This window comes from Gobio gobio (genome assembly GCF_949357685.1).
Source record: "Gobio gobio genome assembly, chromosome: 11".
NCBI lineage: Eukaryota > Metazoa > Chordata > Actinopteri > Cypriniformes > Gobionidae > Gobio > Gobio gobio.
The window spans coordinates 36066433-36092781 of NC_137104.1; the positions used below are offsets into that span (position 1 = coordinate 36066433).

Sequence of the window (26349 nt, forward strand, 5' to 3'; positions counted from 1 at the left end):
ACCTAGTGCGGACCAATCAGCATCTAGCGGAAGTGCCATCTCACAGAATACATGACTATGAAAGTATGGCAAGCCATTTTAATATTTGATGTAATAAGCTTTATTTTAGTTTTGACAGGTCAGATCTGATCTACAACTTTAACTGGTTATTTCCATTGGCTTACATCGGAGAGAAGGGAAGGGAAGCTATTTTATTTCATTGCAGAATTCCATGTACAATAAAAAAGTGTCACGTGCTGGACGCTCGCAGCTGCTTCGGTCGACACACGGTCAACATGTCCAAATAAAAAGGTGTGTTCAGCTAGCTGAAGTCAAACCATTCCTTTGTTAGATATGTTTAAATGTAACAGAAATTTTATTGTTATTAGGGGTGTCGCAATATACCGGTATTGACAATAACCGTGATATTAAAAACACAAAATATCGATTAAGGGTGTGACAATATATTGCGATAACCGTAATATTTTAAATGAACAGTACACATATGATAATATGACCCTGTAAATAACCCAGTGGCAGCACCTGGTTGACGTCCCAAAGTACAGTAGGTGGTGGTATTTCACCTTAACGCTGCCATCTGTCATAAAGCAGACGCAGTGCGCACAGCGGCTTTTTTGGATTTATTGAAAATGACTTTCACCAATACAAATAGTAAGTTGCAATTATTTTGCTAGTCGGTTAGTCCTGAAACGGGAAATGTTACATTAACCTGTCCACGGCTGACGCCTTTCCGTTTTGTCATTTGTACGCTTTTAGTCAAAAAGTGTGCTCCTTCGGATAAAAACTTGGATGTTCAAATCATAGATTGTTAAAAAAGGGACGTAGTGTCCGTGACGTCACCCATAGGATTCTGATGAGCAGTTTTGAAGCGCAAAGTATGGACGAGATGGATGTTGCCATCTTGGCAGCGCGTCATCACGCGTCACTCCCGGATAACAGAAAATGGGCAAAGAGGCGGGACGTGGGCGGAGCTGAGGTGACACGATGACTAACAGACAGCAGATAAATGGCTATCCACCTGTCACTCGAAGTGACTACGCCCAGAACTTAAGTTATGCAGAACTTTAATGCTTTATATAATGTAAACGAATGAGTTTCACCCCCCTCACAGTTGTCATGAAGGGCAAAATTAGCCGTATAGACCAAAACCACAATTTGTACCAGGCTGTAAACGTTTTAATCTGCTGTAAAGTTGGGCATTTTAACATGGGGCTCAATGAGATTCTGCTCCCTTCTGGAGCCTGTCCCTAGCGGCCAGTCTATGAATTGCAGTATTTGTCACTTCCGTATTGGCTTCAAGAGAAACTGCGGGAGTTGCCGCTTAGTTCAAATATATTTAGAGAGGAATATTTTTGTGTATTTTTATCCAAAATGCGATGTGAGCATTATGGTGCGCTAAACTCTCACATGTAATTTATTTCATTCATACTCGACATCGGATTAAACATGAAGAAAATTAACATACCACTGTGACAGTATTAGTTTATCTGTGTTCTTCAAGCCATGTTGGTTATTTTCAAAAGAATGATGTATATTTATAATGCAATGCCACTCAACAAAGCATTTATCACTGTATAGCTATACAATATAATTTCTGCCTCATTCTGTGATAAGAATTGTTTTTTTGTATTTTAATTAGGGTATGCCATTTCTTGGATTTGTGTTCCAAATGGGGATGCAAGTTAACAGGTTAAGGTATTAGTGTTGTTAAAGTTTATTTATAATACTGTTGAACTTGACAGTATTTTTTCTCTCTTGGTTATCTCTTAGAGAGTCAAAGAAGCCAGAGTCTCAATTGTTGTATGCAATGTGATTCGTTGACTAAAAAGAAAGCAGAACACACAATAAACAAAGTAAAGATGAATTTGACTGATAACATGGTTTTTCCCCCAAGGTTTCTATAGATATCGCGATATATCGTTACCATGAATTCTCTTGGCCACGATAATCGTGTGAAAAATCTGATATAGTGACAGCCCTAATTGTTATAATTTTAAACATTTTAAATATTCACTTTCACATGGCCACAGAGGGGAATCAGAAATTGCATGCCACAATCAGCGGACAGACACGACACTCTTTTTTAATATATATTTATTTCAACACACAGAAGCTTGTGAACAGTTTTGCGGTGGCTGCATGCAAGTTCTGCTTTGGCAATTTCCCATAGTAACATTTTCCAAATTGATTATTATAATTTTAGTCACTTAATGATTAACGTAGGAATATATTAACTTTTACAGAAGAAATGGGAATTAATGTTTTAAATATTTTTGTTTTAATATTAGATTCCAATTGTTATTTGTTAAATTCTGTTGCACTACTGTTAAGATTTTGGGGTCTGTAACATTTTTTGGTTACACTGTATTTTAAGGTGTCCTTGTTACAGTGTAATTACACATTTAAGTACTGAGTAATAACAACATATACTTACTATAGGGTTAGGGTTTGGTGTAGGGCTAGTTATAACCAGTACACTTTTTTAAAACGGTTTTTGCACATGTTGGCCTAACGTGTAACAAAGACACCGTAAAATAAAATAAAAGGTTACTCATTGTTTTTAATGAAATTCATCCTTTTTTAAAATTTAGTTTATTTAACAGGGACTATGCATAACACAGTTGTTCGCCGAGCTATAAAAGCTCATTTTCATCTGTGGTCCCTGCAAAGTAGCATTAAATTGATCAAGAGTGACATTAAAGACATGTATAATTAAAAAGATTATATATATATATATATATATATATATATATATATATATATATATATATATATATATATATATATAATATATAATTTTTTTTTTTTTTTTTTTTTTTTTTTTAAATATTAAAATATATGAATAATATATAATTATATAATTATATTATATTAGCTGTTAAATATTTGATTAATATATCAAAATGAAGTTCTTTTGAACTTTTAGCCAAGAATACTGAAAAAATGTATCACGGTTTCCACAAAAATATTAAGCAGCTGTTTTCAACATTGATAATAATAAGAAATGTTTCTTAAACACCAAATCAGGATATTAGAATGATTTCTGAAGGATCATGTGACACTGAAGAGTGAAGACTGGAGTAATGATGCTAATGCAATCACAGGAAGACAACAATTGTAATAATATTTTTACAAAATTACTGTTTTTATTTTTATCAAATAAATGCAGCCTTGGTGAGCATAAGATATTTCTTTCAAAAACATTTAAAAAAATCTTACTGACCCCAAGTTTTGAACAGTAGTGTATATCTAGTAACATTCTTAATTATGTCCTAATATAAGTACACTCACAGTTTCACTTTATTATTATTATTATTATATAAAAAATAGTAATATGTTTATAAAAATCGAGTAATGGGTGAGAGGCAATACAATGATTGTTTCAGTTGACAAAAACTGTTAATCAGCCTCATCAAGTGATCTCTGTGATTAATGCTTGTTTGCACCTGTACACATGAAAGTCACTGTATGTGGCAATCATTCTTTTCCGTAATCTTAATCATAATGAACGGAGCTTCATTTGTGTCTTCATTTGCATGAGCCTGCATATTTACAACCAAATGAAACCCATTCAATACACATGATTATAATCTCACAATAAAAACTTAATTTTTTTTATCATATTTATAAAAGCATGATTTACAAGGACTTTTGTTAAGCCTGCATCAACACACAAGAAACAGGCAGATATATGATTGGATTATTATAATATGTCAATTTGTCAAGTCAGCTGTCTAGCGGCTAATCGTATAGCAAAGATTGCACCACAGCAGTAATGATGGTAATATTACCATAATGATATAAGCACATTCGTAATAAATTGTCACTTTACTATAAATTGGTATTTATTTGAATGTTGTTTTTTTCAGCACTGCCTCTTCACTTTGTGGTATTGTGTCCGTATGAACTGTAGAGTGCGCCATAGCCTGCAGTGTGTAATAGGCTACTTTTTACAATGAAGCGTCGTCCTCAATCCTTTTGATCCATGCAAAGAAAATGATAACCTCTCATTTCTGTTTGGTCAGCTTTTCGTTCAACTGTTTTGAGTAGGCCTACTATCCAGGTGTATCATTGAAATGGGCTGCACCAATGGAAATTGCCAATTGAAATAAAAAATGTCCCACTCATTGCTTCAACGGGCGCCTGCATTGACAGCATTTTTTAATAGGATAATTATGTCGTACACAAAATACAATAATAATGTAGGGGAACATGCCCCCCTTAAGAACAATGTGGCATATGATTCACCGGTAAGTTTAGCATGTGCAGGATGGTGATGCATCAGCAAATGTGTTATTAGGAAATAAATAAAGATTTGGTAATTTAGTTGTTATAGCACAAAATGTAAAATATTAAAACAGGAATGTATAAATAACTTTTTATATAATTCTTATTAATATTTATGTGTCATTAATGTAAAATAATAAATCAAATATTCTATTCAAAATTTTAACCGATGAGAGACAAAGTTTTAAAAAAATGATCTGAAAGGTTAAGTTATTCTATGACTTATGTACATATCATATCAATATTTACATATTTTAATTGAAGATATGTCATTTTTAACTTTTAACTAAAGCAAAGATGTCTAAATTGTACATCTAATTCATGGAAATACTGAATCATACCAGAATTAATTAAAATAATTATTCAATTTAAAATAATAACACAAGTAACAACATGCCACTTGGCACCTTCTGAGACAAATCTGGGGGACTCATCTTACCCTAATGTGGCGTTCACACCGGACGCGATTCGCGCGAATAATTCGCGCTAATCGCGCGAAGGTGGACGCGTGTACATTTTGAGTTTACTCGCGCGAATCGCGCGTGAAATTCGCGCAAATCGCGTGTGACATTCACTGCACAACAGATGCGAATTCGCGTCATGGGCGGGGCTTCCGCCAGCAGCTCGTCTCGTTGAGAAATGGCTGACATGGGCTGTGTTTACATGTCTTTTTTTTTGTTCATATCTACATAAGAGTCTAATTTTATATTTTTACTTCAAAATAAAAACTATAACTTTTACTCCACAAATCCAAAAACATTGTGTCCACAAATCCCTAATTAAAGCTGCTGTCTGTAACTTTTTGCGCTGTAGCGGTTAATAAACAGAACTGCATGCGTCTTGCAGAAGAACATTGCAGCCGGAGCTACTTCTCTCTGTTTATGTCTATGGCGAGTCACGCAGGGACTGTGCTCCTCCGCAGTGGTTCCTACCAGACCGGTCTGAAATAGTCCCAATATAAACACTTATTATAAGTGTACCATAATGATTCATGGTAAGACAAAAACACGGTTTGGAAAATGGATTCATGTTGTACATTCTCATTATATCATTTTTGTAAATCTTGACCACATAAAAAGTTACGGACAGCAGCTTTAAAGGGGCTATATGCAACTTTTTCCCCAAAATAAATGTAACAATAGCCTTTTTATTTTACCATTTATGACTCAAACATCTCCTGATGAGCATACTGACACCTTCTCCGCTCACAGTGGGTGCACCTATAAGCCTGTAGCCTATTCTGTAGCCTATTTTTCCTATTTTCTGGCGGGTCATTTTTTCCCGCGCTGTCTGCGGATGTGACGTCACCACCGCTGCGAGAGCGAGCAGAAAATAGGAGCAGTTCTGTTTTTTGGCCACAGGTGTCAGTCGGGAGTTTAAATTTCAGAAAAACGCATATAGCCCCTTTAACAAATAGACACTTGCATATTCAACATAATACAATGTCATAGATCACTATTTTCCATTTTCTTTGGCTGACTACATCTCACAAATGTTGATATTCAGATGAAATGTCAAAATAATTTTTAAATAAAAATGTCAAAATAGCGTAGCCATTCATCAAAATTACTGAGATTAAATTTTGTGCCATCCATTGTTTTGAGGAAAAATTAAAGGGTTAGTTCACCCCAAAATGAAAATTCTGTCATTAGCCTAATTACTCTTCCGCATGTCATTCCAAACCCGCAAGACCTTCGTTCATCTTCAGAACACAAATTAAGATATTTTTGATGAAATCCGAGAGGTTTCTGAGGTTTCAAAAAAAAGACTTTATTTTAACAATCTCTTCTCATCTGTGCCAGTCTCCACGCTGTTGACGTAGTAAACACAATACTGTGCTTCCAGGTTCTACTTCAGAACGCTGGCTCAACATTCCCTGATGTTGTTGATGTGAGAACCACAACGCATACGTGTGATGCTGACGCAGGAGCTGGCCAATAATGAGCTGGCGTTCAAACATAGAACCTGGATGCTCTGTACTGGTTTTAATATGTGAATACCGTAGGAGAATGACGTTAAAGAGAAGCGATTGTTGAATAAAGTCGTTATTTTTGGGGGATGTTTTGCGCACAAAAAGTATTCTTGTCGCTTCATAACATTAAGGTTGAACAACTGGAGTCACAGACTGTTTTAACGTTGTCTTAACTGCCTTTCTGGGCCTTAAAAATTGCAATGACGTTACTGCCTATGGATGGTTCGGAAACCTCTCGGATTTCATCAAACATATCTTAATTTGTGTTCCGAAGATGAACAAAGGTCTTATGGGTTGGGAACGACATGAGGGTGATTAATTAACAGAAGTGTCAAGTAACGAAGTACAAATACTTTGTTACCTTCAGTCCCGCCACTGGCCGTTTTGATGCCCTAAGCGCGATCACTTTATGATGGCCGCGGTGGCAGCGAGCATTTTCTTGTAGTGCCCCCCTGAGCACTTGGTGCCCTACACTCTACAACCCCTTCAGTGGTTCTTCAGCGGTTCTTCTGAGGTGCTATATAGCACCTTAGTCAAAGAACCGGTGAAGAACCTCTGAAGAACTGCTAAAGAACCACTGAAGTGCCAAAATTGGTGCTATATAGCACTTAAAAAGGTTCCCCTATGATTACAAGCCAAGAACCATTTTATATAGATATAAAAGGTATAGAAATACCTATATTTTATATAGTTCTATAAAGGTATAGAACCTTTTTTTTTTTTTGTGTACGCGCAGCGCATGGTGGGAGCGGCGGCACTGGTTACCTTACTTGGGGTATAAATTTGGGGTATATTTACTGGAGTAATTATTTTTCAGCTGACTTTTTACTTCTACTGCTTACATTTTCACGCAAATCTTTACTTTCTACTCCTTATATTTAAAAAATAGCCTCGTTAGTCCTATTTCATTTCGGCTTGTTTTCATTCCGGCTTGTCATCGTTCAAAAACAACAAAAAACTATCCAGATAAATCACGCCATCCGGAAAGAGTGAATTTGATTGGTTGAGAAGCATAAACATATACCATTCCGACACCCTATTGGTTTGTACGCAATCCATCGCACCTGCACATGACACAAATCACATAATGCTCAGTAGTACACATATATGGTTCTTTAATGTATTTGCATTATACTAAAATGCGTTCATTTTCAATGGGCATATATGCGGCTGAAACAGGTAGCCTAGTGCATCCCAAATTTTTCAACATTACCATTTTAATATAACATTATAGTCATTATGGCGTTTAGATTTTTTTTTTGAGGAGGTGGGGTAGTGCACTACAGGCCCCTGTGGCGTGGCCTAAGCTTTTATCCTTAATGGCATTTTTTCCCCTTACATTACTTTTACTTTTATACTTTAAGTAGTTTTGAAACCTTTTACTTGAGTAAAAAGCTTGAGTTGATACTTCAACTTCTACAGTCTTTTTAAACCCTAGTATCTATATTTCTACTTGAGTAATGAATGTGAATACTTTTGACACCTCTGCTAATTAAACAAGTTCCTGGAGGCCTCTCAACCTTACACATTTTGTATAGGCTATATCATTCAGATGTACTACATCAGCCATATGCCATTATCTTTTAATTCACATTTTGATCTATTCTACAGCACGACTTGTTAACAACAATGTATGCCTACTGTAGTCGTTTTTGCTTAATACATTGTAGGTAAGTAGGCCTATGCATATTTGGACATTGGTGATAGGTCAGATATCCAACTTTTGGGGGCTTCCAGGACTTGCTTAGACCCTAAATGCTGTGCGCGCCCCGCCGAGACCAGCTTTGTTACTGTATTACCGTGAGGTGAAATACACCATGCTCAACGCTGACTGAACTAGGACATACTGTGAGAATGATTAATTACCTTTATATTAACAATGCACAAACGTGTATAGGGTATGTAGGGGAGACCGGGGATGGTTGTACCATTTTTGACCTTTCTGTCTATATCTTGGAGTACTTTTAAGCCAGTGTGTTCAAAATGTGATTCAAACTAGTTACAAGTGTCTGCTATTAAATGACACATTATCTTTGCAACACAAACAGGAAATGCATGGTTTAGTTTCAAACACGAGGAGTAAAATGTTAAAATTCACCCATAGTCCGGGTTAGTTGTAACACCCTGGGGTGAGATGTAACATTATGATATCCACCGGGGTGATATGTATAAGAAATAAGGATTATGTAAAAAAAAAAAAAAAAACAAGGATTTTGAAAGCTTTTTATTCAACACTGACTTTTCAATATAACTGATGTGTGTCACTCTCAGTCTCAGTTGTCATTCTCAATCATAGTAATTGACCATAATAAATTGATCTTGAACTATTGAGGATGTTTTTCTTGTTCCTCAGTGAAGACCCTCTTTCCACTGTGGTATACTCTAGGAAGTTCACCTGATACCTTCTCTTCTAACATCTTCCAAGACCTAGGCATACTGAAATTCAAATAAATATATAAATAAATTCAACATTTTCTTGGGGTAGGTTATAACATTTTTGTTACAACTAACCCAGAGTCATGTAGCCATGAACTAGCTCATCGTACAGCTAATAGCTAAAACATTAGCACTAGCAACTTGCATGGAAAATATCTAGACACGCAATAAACATAATTTAATTTAATTTAATTCACATGACAAAAATAAACAAAGTAAAAAAAGTTACTTTCTTACCTCGAAATTGTTTTTTCTACTCTAACATCTGCTGTGTCTGCCACAGGGCTCTACTTTATCACATGTGGAATAAGGACTAATCTGAGAATGTGTGAAGTGAATCAGGTGATTTGTAACTAGTTCCTGGTTGGACAGATTGGAATTGTTACAACTGACCAGTGTAACAACCATCCCCGGTCTCTCTCATTTAATATTTTTCTTTTCTGAATTTTGAACATTTTGTGTACAAAAAATATCTAACATCATGGAATCAGATAGGATATTCCTGAAGAGCATAAAATAGTGTTGTCTTTTATGTTTAAACCATATGTGGACTGAGGTCACCGGATCTCTGTATTTTTCAGAGGTTATAGGCTAATAAAGGTTGTGAATAATTGCATAATATAGTAACTCGACTTTAGTGCTGCAAGGATATTCCTCACAGCACCAAGATAACCAACCTTCTCATTTGAGCTGCCTCGGCAGTCTGTCACCATCACCGATCGTCAATGTCAAAATATTTGAGATGACCAATCAAATCAAAGTAGGCGCCTAGGCGGGCTCTATGTTCACAGAAGCTGCTGAGTTTGAATTCCTGCCCTCGCGCTGCTCGACGGTTCAGTCAACTGTCATAAAGTGCGAGATAAGATGTAAGTAGCTAAACAATTTCATTTTGGCAGCTGTTTTAGGATAGAAATGTTAAATGACCGTCAAAAACAGTCAGGGATGCAAACTAATACACTTTGTCTAATTTTGAATTGAAAAATAGGCCTCCCCTAGCCTAGAAATCTAGACGTACCCTAGCGGCAGGAAATGTATTTTGCCCCGAGTGAGCTAGGCCTCCCCTGAATCGAAACGAAACCATTAGCCATAAGTTATGTGCACATATTGTGAACGAATTTAATAAGCCTATTTTAGGCTAACGTTATAGCTTTCCTGCTAGTCTTCAGTAAATTAACTTGTCTTAGAAAACGATTAGTAAAATATATCAGTTGACCCTATGTTTTCTTTCTTCACTGACAGACGAAAATGAAAAGACTATCAGTCATAGCTCAGGGAAGAGAGCGCAAGATAAGGAGACGAGTGATGGAGATGAGGAGAGAGCAGGTATTGACACATAATCTACTGCCAATTTACATGGTTTTAAAGTTATTATTATCATCCCATTTTCTTCAAACGTCTTAAAATGCAGATCACAGAAATCAATTTTCTTAGGGGACCATGCCCCCCAGCCCCCTAACTAGCTCACATTTGGGAATTAAGTGATGATAAAACCGCCCTACCGCCCTGATCCACGCCCCACAACTGTTTCAATCTCCAATCCCACGCGCCATTTGTATAGACTGATCGCGTGCCATTTACCTGACGCGCACCTGCGGGCGTCACTCCCAGTGATACGGGCGCGCGCATCCTCATCCGTCCTGCTCGCGCGCTCGTGAGGGAGCGGGATCTTCGTGTCTCAGCCCGCTGAAAGCTCAGTTTCACCGGAGTGCTTCAAACTGTCTCTACCTTTGTCTCTGACAACGCCGCGTCACTTTGATGGGGAATTCGATATCAGGGCGGGAAAATGCCTGTTATGAAGGGATTGCTCGCGCCGCAGAACACATTTTTGGATACTATAGCGACGCGTTTTGACGGCACACGTGAGTTATTGCGATGGCATTTTGCCTTGTTTGTGGTCCAAAACTATTTGGGGGTTCTAATGAGAAGGTGTGTTTTCTTGAGCTGGACAGAAAGTATTTTGTTTGATCGTTAAAGTGTTTGTCAGAACAAGTGTACTGTGAAAAGGTACAGCATTTTCTCAATAAAATCACGACTACATATTAAAAGCAGTAGCCTATGATTAAAGCTACAAAGAGGTTTAGAAATGAGCATGTAAGCATAAAATGAGCTTATTTAAAGCGAATCAAACTAAATGAGTAGGCTGTGCAAATAGATTAAGCATAACTATTTTGGAATAAAATACAATGCTTATACTAGAACTAAATAACTTTTGATTTGTAACTCAACTTTAAAAGAACTATCTCTGTTTGTTCTTTCAGTTCACATGGTTTAAAATGTATGTATATATATGCTGTCAATCATTCATTTTCTGTAATTAATTGCTAATAATTGCACCTAACATTTGTAATGTATTTATTGTAATACTTTCACATTGTATCTCCAAAATAATGTAGAAAAACCATAAAGACGGTATATTTTAAATATTTTTTAATGCTATCTTTTTTACTAATCACTATGAATGAAGGCCGGTATCACTGCAGTACTGATACTGATGATGTCTTTAAAAGGCTTTATAAAATATAAAACATTTTAACGGAAGTGAACTTCTTCTCATAAACCCATTGTAATAAATGTCACATTTAGCTGTGCTTTTAATATATCAGGGCTCAACACTAAGTTTTTTTTTTCTATTGGCCTTTTTTTTCCTTCAGATTTTTGCCTGCCCTGCTAAAATGCACCAAAAAGTTTTTGTGGTTTTTGACCCATGTAACCTTGTTAACAGTAATTTAAGATTTGTGACCATGGACAACAAAACCAGTCATAAGGGTCAATTTGCATTGATGTATGGTTTGTTAGGATAGGACAATATTTGGCCGAGATACAACTATTGAAAATCTGGAATCTGAGGGTGCAGAAAAATCTAAATATTGAGAAAATTGCCATTAAAGTTGTCCAAATGAAGTCCTTAGCAATGCATATTATTACTAATACTACATTTTTTAAATATTTACGGTAGGAAATTTACAAAATATCTTCATAGAACATGATCTTTACTTAATATCCTAATGATTTTTGGCATAAAATAAAAATTGATAATTTTGACCCATACAATGTATTGTTGGCTATTGCCACAAATATACCCGTGCGACTTATGAATGGTTTTGTCCAGAGTCACATTTTCAGGTAGGTCTAACAGGTATATAATACAGAAATTGAATGATGAAACACTGCACTTCACTGCATAAATTATAAATTGAATTTAGATTAATTCTTAAAAGCTACAAAAGTTATTCAGTCAAGAGCAGTGAGCAATTTTCTCTGTCTTTTGTTGAACATTTAGGACAGAAAGCAATCAGGTTTTTTAGGCTGCTGTCACTTTAAGACCAGACACACATGACGCTGATCTGACACATCATATTTTCTCTCTAAGCTTTGTTCATTTAAAACTTTTTAACTCATTTAAGACTGTGCTTACAAGGATAATCGACAAAGCGGGAATTTTTACATAATTTTGTGTTTTCGTCTGTTCAAGCGTGAATGCGGTACTAGCACTGTTTGAAGCGGCATGCTTCCGCTTCACAGACAGCGCACTAGTACAGATTTTATTCTTTTTTTGTGCCGTATAGCGCTTGAATGGTTTAATAGCACTTGAATGAATGATAGCGTGATCTACAGCTGCCCATGGTAATGAATGAGAGAGTCGGCCATCACGCTTCCTATGTGAATGCTCTCATTCATTGATATAGGCAGCGACAACACGCGCTGCTCGCACTCCGCTGACACTTGTGACGTGAAACAGGCTTTAAAACTTTGTTTTCCCTTTTAAAGTAAGATCATCGCAACCCAACATTCAAATCTGCGTTCGCGCTACCGCTGATCCAGAGATAGAGCAGCTGCCATGTAAATGTACAGATAAGCAGCTTCACAGTCTTTTCAACTGCACATTTCGTTATTTATGTGTTAAAAACATTTAAATAGCAGGGGACAAATGTGTACTGGGATAAAAGTTTATAGTTTTGGTATGAACATTGATATCTAGCAATCAAAATAGAGCAAATCACCTTTTTAAAAAGTGATTGACACTTGTATGTATTAATACACACAAGTCATCGCTTATTACACCATGGGGGGTGGGGGTGACAAGAGACTGTTTTAAAAGTGTTTGTCATTGAATCATTCATTTAAGACTCAAGAGATTTATTCACAAATGCTGATTCATCCAATAATGAAACAAGTCATGACTCGAAATTATTTTTTAATGATTTTGTTCAACTTTAAATAGACTAAAGCAATGAACATTTTGTCAGAACCTCTAGTAAATTGTGTTATTTTGTTTAGTTGTCTAATGTTTTTTCATCAGACTCGTGGGAGAATCACAATCTCAATTTTAAACAATTTTTATATATATACACACACACACACACACACACACACACACACACACACACACACACACACACACACACACACACACACACACACACACACACACACACACACACACACACACACACACACACACACACACACACACACACACACACACACACACACACACACACACACACACACTATCTCTCTCTCTCCACAAGTGTGTTTTTTGTTGAAAGTTTGCATTGCAAGCACAGTACTGCTCTCAAACTGCAGCATCTGCTCACTCAGCACCATGGACAGCGTATGAGGGTAACCCTGGCTAGATCAGTCAAGCACTTGGGCTGCTTTGATGCTGAGATCAGTGGTTCTCAGTCCAATCAGTCGCCCTGGACTGCACATTTTGGATGTCTCCCTTGTTTGACACACTCATGTCAGGTCTTCGAGGTGGCCTACTAATGATCTGATGAGTTGAATCAGGTTTGTTAGATTAGGGAGACCTCCAAAATGTGCAGACCACACTGACTTATACCCCTTTTCCACCAAGGCAGTGCTAGAGCTAGATTGGAGCCAGAGCCTAGTTTCAAATCGGTTCTTTGTGTTTCCACACCCAAAGCCCCAGCTCTGAGCCAGGAAAAGTGGTTCTTAAGTAGCACCAAAACATTGCTGGGCTAGAACAGGGCTAGAAGTAAGAACCGATTACGTCAGGCGCTGGGGGCGGGGTCAACAAGACGAACACAAACTTGAGATCCGCCATTTTTGAAATAGCAGCTAATGGAGCTAACAGCTGCTGCTCGTTTGTAATCTCCGTCTATACAAATTACGGCGAACTGCATGAATGCATTGGATTCGCTGTGTTTTCGTTGTGTTTTGATGCCGATGTAGGATCGTAAAGCCATGTGAATCAATAGTAACGCAACGTTTGCATTGTTGATGCAGCGGTGCTGTGCACTGCAGACCGATCGCCATATGATAACGAGTCCAGCAAGAGCATATGACTCCTTAGGCGTTTAAAAATATAATAAATAATAAATAATAGTATTATTGTAAAATAATACAAAAATATGCCATATACAGGAAAGGATGCATACGAGTAGACTCTCAAATCACCCACAATCCTATGCGCGCAGCTTTGCTATCTTGTTCAAAAAATACAAAATATCGGACGTTGGTGGAGTCGGAGAGTTAACGGGGCAATATGCTTTCAAGTGTAAGTATTTCGGTTACCAAACATTTGTTATAACTGTAGTAAATATAAGTAAAGCTTAACTTTTAAATGCCAGTACAACCGTATTGATATTATACAAATTACGTTATTGATGGCTAATGGACTTAATGACGCAATGACGTGCACTTGCTAGCCTGTTCCATTTACATGTTCTCCGAATGCTAAAGAGGAGCCTCGCCTAGCCTCTGAAGGAAGTGACTTGGAAGGACCAGTCCTGCAGAGGAAGGATCCTTGACATTGAGAAACACCTCTTATGCTTTTGATTCACTCATGTGTTTTTTTTTTTAATATCATACGTGGATCGGTCTGCGCAGCGCCGATGCATCTCGAACAAGCCTGGTGTGTTTGTGTTTCCCGCTGCCCAGGGGGCCGTTCTTCGTACCTCGCTTAATACATCTGAGATGATTTGACAGATCCCAGATCGTTTCATCGTGATAACTGATGTCTGGCTAATTTGGTTCTTCAAACGAATTTGCGGATTGGATTTAAATATCTGGATTAAATCATCTAAGGTCACTGTGCGTTCTTGTTTTCCCTGAAGAGGGCAGATGCATCGATACTCGAAACCATGATCAGCAATGCAGCGATTGGCTGGTGTCAAGACAGCAACGTAATGACATCATATAATTAAAAAAGCCACCTGGCAAAAAACTTGGCAAATTACACCAAAAAAAAAACACGAATATCTGGACCTTTATAAGGAAACAGCTAAACCAACATAAAAGTTATTGATCAATGATACATTTTTTTTGTAAATAATTACCAATTATTTATATTCACGATTTTATACAGTACTTGTACACCCTTTACATTTTTATTTCAATGTTGTAATTAAATTTTTTATTCAATTTGAAGCAGATTTATAACGTGACAGTATTAAAGTTTCTTAAGGGTCAAGATCAAATTCTCTGCATCTCCAAGTAGCTGTGTCTATAGTATTATACACAACATTGTATATGTATATGAGAATGTATATAATATTATAATTTAAAATTTGTATATTATTATTATTTCAAATTATTATTATTGCCCCTGGTTCAGTAATAAACTCTTGTAATAAAGTAGCAGTGGCTGGGACAGATTTTAAGTATCACCTCAAGATGCAATCTAATCCTGTTTACATGAAATAAGCCTGCTCGCGAGCAGGTTTAAGCTTACGGACATGTTGCTATGACAGCAAGTCCAGGATGAGCGTCGAAGAACCAAATAATCCAAGATCATGCCAAATCGTCAACAATCAAATCCAGCTAACTGAGTTAGCGAGGTACGAAGAACGGGCCCCAGGTTTGCCAGGTTTTCACAACAAAACCCACCCAATTGCTACTCAAAACAAGCCCAATCGCGTTTCAGGGGGGCTTCCCCGGTAAAAATCACATTTGGGGGTAAAATATATGTTTTTTTGGCATGGTTGCCTACTAAAATTCGCATTCCCGGGGCTAAATATCACATAATTGGGGGCGCTTCAACCCGCGGACATGAAAAACAGCCTGCGGCAACAGTGATGAAGTAGAATTTGGCAACACTGCCGCTGCCTCGCTAGCGTTGCTGAGAAATATGAGACGTATACAGTGACGTAAGACATGGCTCTGTTGTGGCTCTCAGCATGTGGAAAAGCAAACGGTTCTTAGAAGGCTCCTCAGTTTAACAACTATGAACTTGGATTAGCACTGGCTCTGAACTAGCACCCGGTTCATTCTGGTGGAAAAGGGGTATTAGATGGCAGTGCATCACTTGGCTGCCCTAATGTTTATTTTTCATATAGTGTTCAAGTAGGGTTGGTAGAGATAACAATCGGAGGGCGTTTTAATTAAAGTTCAGACCAGATCATGCATGAAAAAAGACGCGCTAAACGTCCTGATAAAATCCCTGGCCCTAGGTAACAACCAACATCGATCAAATATAATTGGTCGACCACAGAACAGGCAGGCGGTCTTTTCAAGGTGTATTGTGCTTTGTAAAATGAGTCTAGCTTGCTTGAGAATCTGGCTTTCTTTTGTGTGATAACAGTTTACTGATTTCACAGAGCAAATCCTGTCAGCTTTTATCATTTTGTTTTGGTGTCCTAACAGAAAAAACTCGTGGCATCCTGCCTTATCACTACATTTAGGTAACTTGTTTTCCCCCCATCTAGGTCTAAGGTTTGAGAAATGAGGACTGAGAATGTTTTATTTTAGCACTAGGAGATAGAGCTGCCTTCCACCACAGGAATCCTTCTCAAGGGACATGTTGTCCTCTGGACTGCTGGGTCCATATATTATCAAACCGTGATGGCATACACCCATGTGACTATGGTTTGTCCTTCAGGGGAGACTACCTGTATGGCTGTCACACCTTGGGCTGCCGCAGGTAACGTGGCTGAGAATAGCACAAGAATGGCTGGAAATAGTGCCTGCCATATTGGAAGGAAAGTGACAACAATGACACAGGGGGAGATAATAGAGAACATCCCATTAGGTGTCATCTATGGTGGCTTTCCAAAAATTATACATGTGGAGAGCATTACCAGGAGGTTGTGTGTGTGTGTGTGTGTGTGTATATATATATATATATATTTATATATATATATACATAAATATATATTTTTTTATGTGTGTAGATGGCTGTTGTTCATTACATCAATCATATACACAAGTGAAAGAGCAAACATTAAGCCAAATCAGAACTGTTGCCAGTTTTGATTATGTTTGTGCTGTGCAACTGCAAAACCAAATTATTTGTGAGGATAATGTGATGCTCGCCCATACAAAATTCACCACCATGATGCCAAAGTGATCTAGGTTGTTGCCAGGGTGTGTGGTTGATATCCTCTTGTTAAGTCTGACATCAAGCATCACCGTTTCTGGGTCCAAACATTCTATCATATGCCAAACGCAAACAGCAGACGGTTCTAAAATACAATCATGTGTGCCGAAAAATTATGATCCTTACCTTTATCTCTATACCGATATCTCTGATGGCCAGGAAAATACTAATCTTGTTATGAACTCTTAAAATATTGATGTATGGTCAGCACTCCCAATTGTGATCAGGAAACTTCCTGTCCCTGTCTCTCTCCTACTTTGCTTCCTGTCAGCAATATATATATTGGTGTCCGGGATGCCGTGAGCCCGGAGACTGTAATGTACACCTTGAGTTTTTAAAAGCTTAGCTTATATGTGTGATATGAATAAATAGTGTATGGCTCTTGGGATAGTATTCTCATTTAAAACAAGTAGAGGCTTGTACCCGAAAACAGTATTCCTTACATTGTGACTTCACTAGCGGAAAGGGTTTCAAGTGACTGTTTAGTCATTAAATGTGAGGCATTTCTTAAACAAACTGCATGATTTTAAAATATCTGCAAAATACTTAAGTTTTTGCCTATTCAATCTCAGTCAGTGGGGTCCAAAACTACGTGGGAAACGACGTTAGGCGTAAAATAGTTTTTTTTGGGGGGAGGGGGGGGGGTGTATCCCTTTAATAGTAGGGTTCAGGATTTTGAAAAATGGCCATGAGAAATAGAAAAAGTGATGCTTTCCTTTGCGAGAGGCACTAATTACTAGTTAATTAGAGCCGTTACCTCATAATTTTGTGCAACATCTGAGTGACATAAGAAAGCATGCTGACAAGTCATTGTCAAGAGAAGCTATACATGTTAGCTATAACTTCCCTCTGCAGCATCGTAATGTGTGTGCTTGCTGCTATGCGTTAATATTCCATCAAGACTTCAAAATACCCTTTTCATGCAGGTACCTGTCAGGACAGCATATGGTGGGTAATTACAGTAAAGCAGTGTGTGTGTGTGTACCAGTTTGCGTGCGTTTGCGATTGTGTGTTACCCAAGGAAAAAGAGAGTAGTTAACTGTGAAAGAGTAATTTAGAGTAATTTTGGATGAGTCTTTTTAAAATAACACTTCAAGTAGATGCTTCCGTTGGTAAAATCACGAAGCGGAGGGTTAGACACCCAAGTCAGGTAATGGAGATATTTCAGGAGGTTCACTCTTGCATGTAATGCATAATCACACTGCCAGTGAACTCAACACGTATCAAGCACAAAATGAGGAAAATGGCATGTCTGCTGCTTTTCTTCCAGTTGGGAACAGATCTGTGGGTTTAAAAGATTAAAAGAAATTGTGGCTCAAGACTGGGAGAACAATGTGTGTCTGTTGTTTGAACTTGGGATAGAGATGTCAGTGTGCTGTTTTTCTGTTGTTCCATGAACTTCACACAGAGCTGAAACTGAGCTCATCAGTCATCATTAGGGAAGAGAGAGGGGGACTGGAGAGGGAAAACAAAAGAGATCGAAGAGCGAAAGAAAGAATGCAGGGAAACGAATAGACAGAACATATGGAGGATGGCTGAAACAGGACACAGTGAGGATGCACTCTGCAGTTTCAGCAGGGTTATCCACACGTGTCAGACCAGAATACAGATGGAACTGTTCTGTTCTAGATTCTCAGAGAATGGAATTCCGGAGTCATGCCAGTCTAGACTCTCAGACCTTGCTGTCTTCCTTTGTCTTAACATTCTGAGAATACTTTTTTTGTGCTCTGAGTCTGGCACAAAGCATGAATTGAAACTTAATTTGAAGGACCCTGCTGAGACTGTGACAAAAGATTATGTAACCATGAGCCAAATAAAATGAATAAACAACTGAACCGATTAGATGCGATGAAGCGATTTCAAACTCTTCCTATAGAAGTGCAACTGCTGCTTCGTTTATTGCTGAAACGGTTTTAGCACCATGTGCAGATGGTTTTAAATGAGTTTGTTCAGTTTCTTGTCAGCTCTATCATGCCAGTAGAGCTCATTAGCCTTGAGTATTTAAAACGGTTGATTTTTTATACATAAAAACACACTTAATTCATGTCAGTAAAGGAAGTCAAATATTTTTTCCTCTCTTTCTGTGCTCAAACCTGTTCTCAAATGTCAGCACAAGACATTATACAAGATACATTATACATTGGACTCTTTCAAGGAAATTAGATTCAGAACAAGACAGTCAAGCTTTCAAACCTGCAAAATCAGGGCCATGCCAAAAACATTTAATCATAAGCCTTCTATAGCTCAGAGTTTGAATACTTATGGCTTAGTGTATACTGTGCACTATATACTGTATACGCTGCCTGTTTTTTTTTAATACAAAATGTGGCGCAGTATGCAGTGAAACATTTAGAACAGTAGAATGCTACATACTGTAGTTGTCATCATTTAATTCAGAGAGAAATGTCCAGCAAAGACCGTGGTCATATTTTAGCTTTTCTTTTTCTTTTGTAACTGAAGTGAATTTTTAGTAGAAGCCACACTGTAACAAATGTAAGGCCTCTCCAATTCAAAGTTTTCTAGTGAGCGATCACATCTAAATTTTTCAATTGGCCAAATTGAATTTCTGTGAATTGAATTTTATCCATTGTGGCAACAGTCTGTTAACATGGGCTCAATTAGAAATAATATGTTGAGCCAATGGAAAAATGTAATTTACCAACACTGTAAAAAATGTCAGGCCTCTCCAATTTAAAATTTTCTAGTGACCGATCACATCTAAATTTTTCAATTTGGCCAACTAAAAAATTTAGATGTGATCGCTCACTAGAAAATTTTGAATTGGAGAAATGTTTTACAGTGAAACTGTGAGGTTGGTCCAATTAAATATTTTAAATTGTAGTAACAATTGTTTATTTCTCACTGTCCCAAAAGACAAAAGTGACTAAAAACATAAATATATTAAGCAAAACACAGAACACAGACAACAGGGTTGACATTTTATCACATTACTTTATTAACAAGTCAATTCCAACACAGGATATTTGGTGAAAATACCTTATTTTCAATAAGGAAAAACTCTGAATATTCAAGAAGTCTCTGCATAACAGGATGTCTTAATGTGGTGAAGAAAACACGGCACTGCAAGCTAAAAACCTGCAAATAAAAATAAAAACTAACATTAATGGCAAAGTTTCCCTGCATCACATCTGGCAAACGACAGAACAGAAGTTCTTCATTATATAATGAGGATGAGACGAATGAATGGACGAATAAGAAAATCACAAGCTTGACATGTTTGATATTAAAAGGCAATAACTCAAGCCCTGAAAGAGGCCGACGCCAAATACAATCTAACATCACCGTGTTCAACGGTCGCATGCCGCATATTTCACACAAATTACTTAATTTACTTATTACCTATCATTTTAGACATATAAGACATAAGGAAAATAAAACTATTGGCTACCATTAACGTTATATAATTATGTGGTAAATGAGAACACACTCATGAAACCAATGAATGCATGAACTCGTGATTATACAAAATGTCTTTTAAACTTCATACCGGGTCATAAAGCAAAACTCTGGAGAATAATGTCAGTGCTCAATACTCACCAACGTCTTGTGACGATGAATATCTCTCTATTCTCTTGGGAATGTTTGTTTTGGTCTTCAGCACCGTTTGGCTCTGCAGTCTGCTCACGCTCGCGCTCCCGCCGCTCCGCATTTGAAATCTCTCCATTTTGCGCATGCGTATACAGTTTTTCGGACGTAGGACTTGTTCAGCCAACATGGATTTTTCACTTCAACTTCATAGATTGACTGAGCACAATTAAATATGTTCAGTGAATATACAATTTTAATTTTGAGTGAAGACCTTAAGCTATGATTAGTACAATGCATCTTTTTGCATGGCGATAATTATTTGGAAGTCATTTATTGGGCCAATATGTAATGATCAATTTACACAATTTTTCCCCCCAATTTTTTTTTACAGTGTATGGCAGAACTCAGCAAGTATTTTTTAATGGTAGTTTTTCTGATAGTAAATGTATATCATGCGGTATTCCACAGGGCAGCTGTCTGGGTCCACTCTTATTTTCAATTTTTTGTGAATGATTTGCCCCATGTTGTTAGAAATGCAGAAGTTGTACTGTATGCAGATGATGCAAGTTTATTTTGTGCATCTCCTTCAATAACCAATCTAAGTATGAACCTTCAAAACCAATTAAATTTGATTATCAACTGGGTTAATTTAAACAAATTAGTTCTAAATATATCCAAAACCAAATGTATTGTTTTTGGTACTAAACATTTGTTAAAGAAACCTTGTAACCTAAATTTGACTATTGATAAAACTTTGATTGAGCAGGTTACTAAAACTAAACTCTTGGGCGTCAATCTGGATAATCAGCTCTCATGGACTGATCAGATAAATCATATTGTTTCTAGGATGGGCAGAGGCATTGCTTTAGCTAGGAAGTGTGTGTCGTTTTGTCCACCCTCAGCCATGAGAACAGTAGTCCAGTCTTTGGTCTTGTCACACCTGGAGCAGGCACGTGCAGGGGGGGGGGGGGCTTTGGGTGCTCGAGCCCCTGCCCTTTTTCAAAATGAATCAAAAGTGCCCCTCTCAGACAGATATCAATGATAATATCGTGGTCAATAAAACTAAATAAATGTGATTATTATAACATGACAATGTATACAATAGTAACGAACGGCTCAAAAGTCGGAAAATTTCTGTTGAGGCATTGCCATAACGCGTTGCGATGGGTTGCGTGCGTTTTGATTTACTGTTGATTTTCCTCTGTTCGGAAACGGCTCTCGAGCCAAATATGGTCCTTTCAGAGAGTGTGTGGCCTCGCGGGAAAAAAGTAAACCAATATTTTTTTTTTCATCCATAATCAGAGCTAATGTGTTGATTTAATTACAAATCTATTAGCTATATATTTTAAAGTATTACACAATTCACCAATGCCCGTTTGTCATGTATATACACCAACCAATCGTGATCTGGCAAAGCAAGTTCAAATTCCATTGGGCGATGTGAAGTGGAGCGTATAATTTATGTTCTTATTCATAAATTGGTTGAAAATTACATGGACAGACGAACTAACGTTTGTGGAACAATTTCCTGCGGTTTGTCTCATTTTATAAATTGCATCACTGACAAAATGGATTTTAACAGACAACAAACAAATCCCTGCACAAAACCATTCAGCAGCAAAAGTCGCATTAATGGTAAGTAGTGTTAAATTCACTTGTATTTTGCTAAGTGTAGGCTGGCGAAATGGTTACATGAAAGGACTTATTACCATTTTTTAATATGATGCAGCATTATGAAAGATGTCTCTTATGTTCATCAAGCCTGCATTTATTTGATAAAAAACAGCAATATTGCGAAATATATTAAAATAATGGTTTTCTATTTTAAAATAATTTAAAATATAATTTATTCCTGTGATCACAGCTGGATTTTCAGCATCATTACTCCACTCTTCAGTGTCTCATGATCATTCAGAAATCATTCTAATATGAGGATTTAATGTCAATGATGGAAACTGTGATACTCTTTTCAAGATTCTTTGATAAATAAAAAGTTAAAAAGAACATAATGTAATAATATTTCACAATATTAGGCTACTGTTTTTTTCTGTATTTTTGATTAAATAAATGCAGGCTTGATGAGCATAAGGATATATATATATATATATATATATATATATATATATATATATATATATATATATATATATATATATATATATATATATATATATATATATATATATATATATATATATATATAATGTGTATTAGATTAGATTCAACTTTATTGTCATTACACAAGTACAGGTACAAGGCAACGAAATGCAGTAAGAGGCTGGTTCGCCCGAACAGGGTATATATATATATATATATATATATATATATATATATATATATATATATATATATATATATATATATATATATATATATATATATATATATATATATATATATATATATATATATATATATATATATATATATATATATTTACATATTGCCCCTTTTTTACATTTGAGCCCCTGCCCCTGACGAACTCTCTGCACGGCCCTGACCTGGAGTACTGTAGGGATGTTGGTTAATTGATGTGTGACAACACCGGTAATACCGGTATCACCGGCGGAGGCTTTTAAATCACTAATTCTATGCACACGACCGCTCTGAACTGAAAACGCACCAGTGCGCACACACCGTGAATGACAGCTCGTCTGTAAATGCGCGCTCTGTGAGGCCATGGGTGCGTCTCAATCAGTTCCTAGTTCAGTAGTCAGGGCACTGATCAGGCATTGATCAGTCTATGATTGAGATGCACACCATGAATGAATAACAATTAGTCCATAAAGGCTTGCTTATACTCGACGCGCCCGCACGAGCGCGAGGGTGCGCGCGGCAAAAATAAATGCGCGCAGTCAGCGTAGCGCGGAGGCTCGCACTGCGGAGCCAGACGAAAGTAAACAATGCGCGCTCTGTGCGGCCGTGCACATTTTACTTTCGGTTTTGAATTAGCGCCAATTCGGCTGCGGGTTGCTTGAATTGTGGGTTCATTAGCCTATTATTTTTAATGAAAAACACAACAACAAAACAAATGACAAACTCCCTTAAATAGGCGCTTTTATGTTTCGCTTTGAAACCAAATCTTCCGCGATCATCAGTCAGCTCCTCACTCTCTGATGAATGACTCCTGCCGCTGCCGAGACTCATGGTCGGATCCTGCTTTATTAAGCAGATACGTTCAGTTTTTGTTTGTATTGTCTGTTTTCTAACTGAACTAAATTATTTTATTACTATAAAAAAAATAAAAAAGACGGTGGGTGGTGCCACGGTGGGCAAGTGATGTAACCGGTGTTGAGTCTGGACACCGGTAACACCGGCAACACCGACTATCGTAGCAAGCCTAGAGTACTGCCCAGTTATTTGGTCCAGTGCTACACAGGAGCACTTGAAAAAACTTCAACTTGCACAGAATAGAGCTGCCAGAGTTGCTCTTGGCTGTTCGTACAGGACCAGTGTGAATGAGATGCACACTATATGGTTGAAGGTACAGGATAAATTAAAGATAAGTCTTCTGTCCTAAATGCATAATGCCATCTATAAAAACAACCCCAGATTTTTTGTGGATAAATTGGTGTACAGTGGGTATTGTCACCAATATATTACTCGGCAGGTCAGCTCTGGTGATTTAGTTGTTCCTTTTGCACAGTCAAATTGTATGAGGAGAACTGTACTATTTAGATCCTCAGTAGCTTGGAATCAACTGTCAATGTGTATAAGACAAATAAGCAACAGATCTTATTTTAAAAAGATGGTAAAATGTATGATCTGTAATGAAAATTAAGTATAATGACTCAAATTGAATTGTATTTATTCTTTTGATAATATATTGTAAAAAGTGTAATGTGATTGTGTATAATATGTTTTGATATTGTAAAATGGACCCCAGGAAGATTAGCGACCACTCGTGGAAGCTAATGGGGCTCCAAATAAATAAATAAATAAATAAAAGATCATTCATGTTAGTTCATAGTGCATTAACCAAGGTTACCAGATAAAATAAAAATTCAAACTCAATTTAATGTTGAAATTAACATACTAACAATGAACAATACTTCCACAGCATTTATTAACCTTAGTTTAAGGGTGAATAAATGCTTTTTTTATGTTTCTGTCTGCAGCATGATGATACAGTTTTTCTCACGTCACTAATTTTATATATGCAACATTTTTGTGTGTTTTTATCACATTGATTTAACTGCTTGAGGTACTGCTAATAGCGTCCTCTCAGCCTCAACGACAAACATACACACTGCTGTTCTTTGCCTGTTAATGCAGCATCTAGTCAAGAAATTAATTACTTTATAATGATTTGGCAACAAGTACTGTAGTGTTCTGTATTCATACCGTTTCGCTGTCATGTTTTAAACGCGCTCGCTGTCCTGCGCGCAGCCTCACGTGGTAATGTAAACAACGCAAGGCATCAGTGAGTTTTTATTTCGCCTCTAGAGGCCGCTCTCGTGCTATATAATGCCAGCAGACCCTGAGATCGGTCAACCTCTAGTTCACGTCACCGAAAACAACAGATATGAGCTGCATTTTATTAATCATCAGCTAATTTCAAGACCAAAGACCACAATAGGGAAGCGTGCGGGAACAGCACTGGTAAACAGCACTCATTCAGTTTATTTACTTTTAATGAATATGATTGTATGTTGAGCACCTACGACTTTACTTTAGTTTGTGCGTTAGCTTGATAAAGAGATACGCAGCTGCTCGTCTGCGGCGATGCGTGCTTCAGTAGCGCTGTCATATCTGGCTATGTCATATAGCCCATAACACACTCACACATTAATTTTTTTAGCATTGTTGCGAGAAGTCAAATTTACATATGTGGTTTCAACAACCAGATGCATTTAGACTTTAGTTTTGACTGTAATGCGGCCCAGACCACCTCCTGAAGTGGCTTTTAGTATTTTGTGTATTTGTTCTAAATGCTTCTGTTGTCTTATGTACCCAGACTTGAGTTTTGTTTGATACATTCAAGAAGCGTGTTTTCTTTGAGCAGATCAAATTAAAGGTTCAGTTCATATAACTGACTGACAAAATTGTATACATGAGGATGCAGTGCATTGTCAATGCATTGTGATGCATCGTGATATCGAAATAAACCGAATCGATGGCATGATAATCTTAATTGAACAAAACCGTGAGACCGGTGTAGGTTCACACCCTTAGTAGAGGGAGAGTTTGGGAAGTCATTAAAAGGGATAGTTCACCATAAATGAAAGTTATACATTACTTTTTTCCCTTCTGTGTAACACCCTACTGACTTACATTGTAATGACAAAAACCATTGAAATCCTTTACAAAGTGTCTTTGTGTTTTAAAAAAGGAAGTGTAAATGATGTTGGATATTTCATGTCACTGTCCCTTTCTGTCATTATTTTTGCAATTCTGTTTTGTGCCTCTAATAACTCATAAATTACAACATTGCCTTTTGATTTTAAAGATGTTTTGATTGATTCAGATGTAAAAAGGTGCAGCTCATATTGTGTCCACTTCCTTCATCATACCTAAAATGAAAGATCAAGTTTAGCACATTACGTTGTCTTATACAGTATTACATACAGTGTGATCAGGCTGTATATTGAGACAAAGAGGCTTCACATGCTAGACTGCATTGCAATAGAAGGTTCCAGCATCTGTCCTTCCATTCTCTCCCCCAACATCTCTCTTTCTCAAACAGTTCTCTCATTCCTCTTTTTCCTTGCATTCATCCTTCTTTTCACTAATCATACTGCCTCTTTAAATAGCTCTCAGGTGT

General features: G+C 37.1%; 1 protein-coding gene across 1 annotated transcript in view; it reads left to right on the plus strand.

The window, feature by feature from the left end:
- Window positions 1–10478: 10478 nt before the first annotated feature.
- Window positions 10479–26349, plus strand: part of kcnh8 (potassium voltage-gated channel, subfamily H (eag-related), member 8) — a gene marked incomplete at both ends in the record, with an annotated part of 95082 nt that continues 79211 nt past the window's right edge. The window contains one exon of the mRNA XM_079828542.1: window positions 10479–10554. Within this exon, the coding sequence (XP_079684668.1) occupies window positions 10479–10554 (76 nt within the window). The remainder of the gene's footprint in view (window positions 10555–26349) is intronic.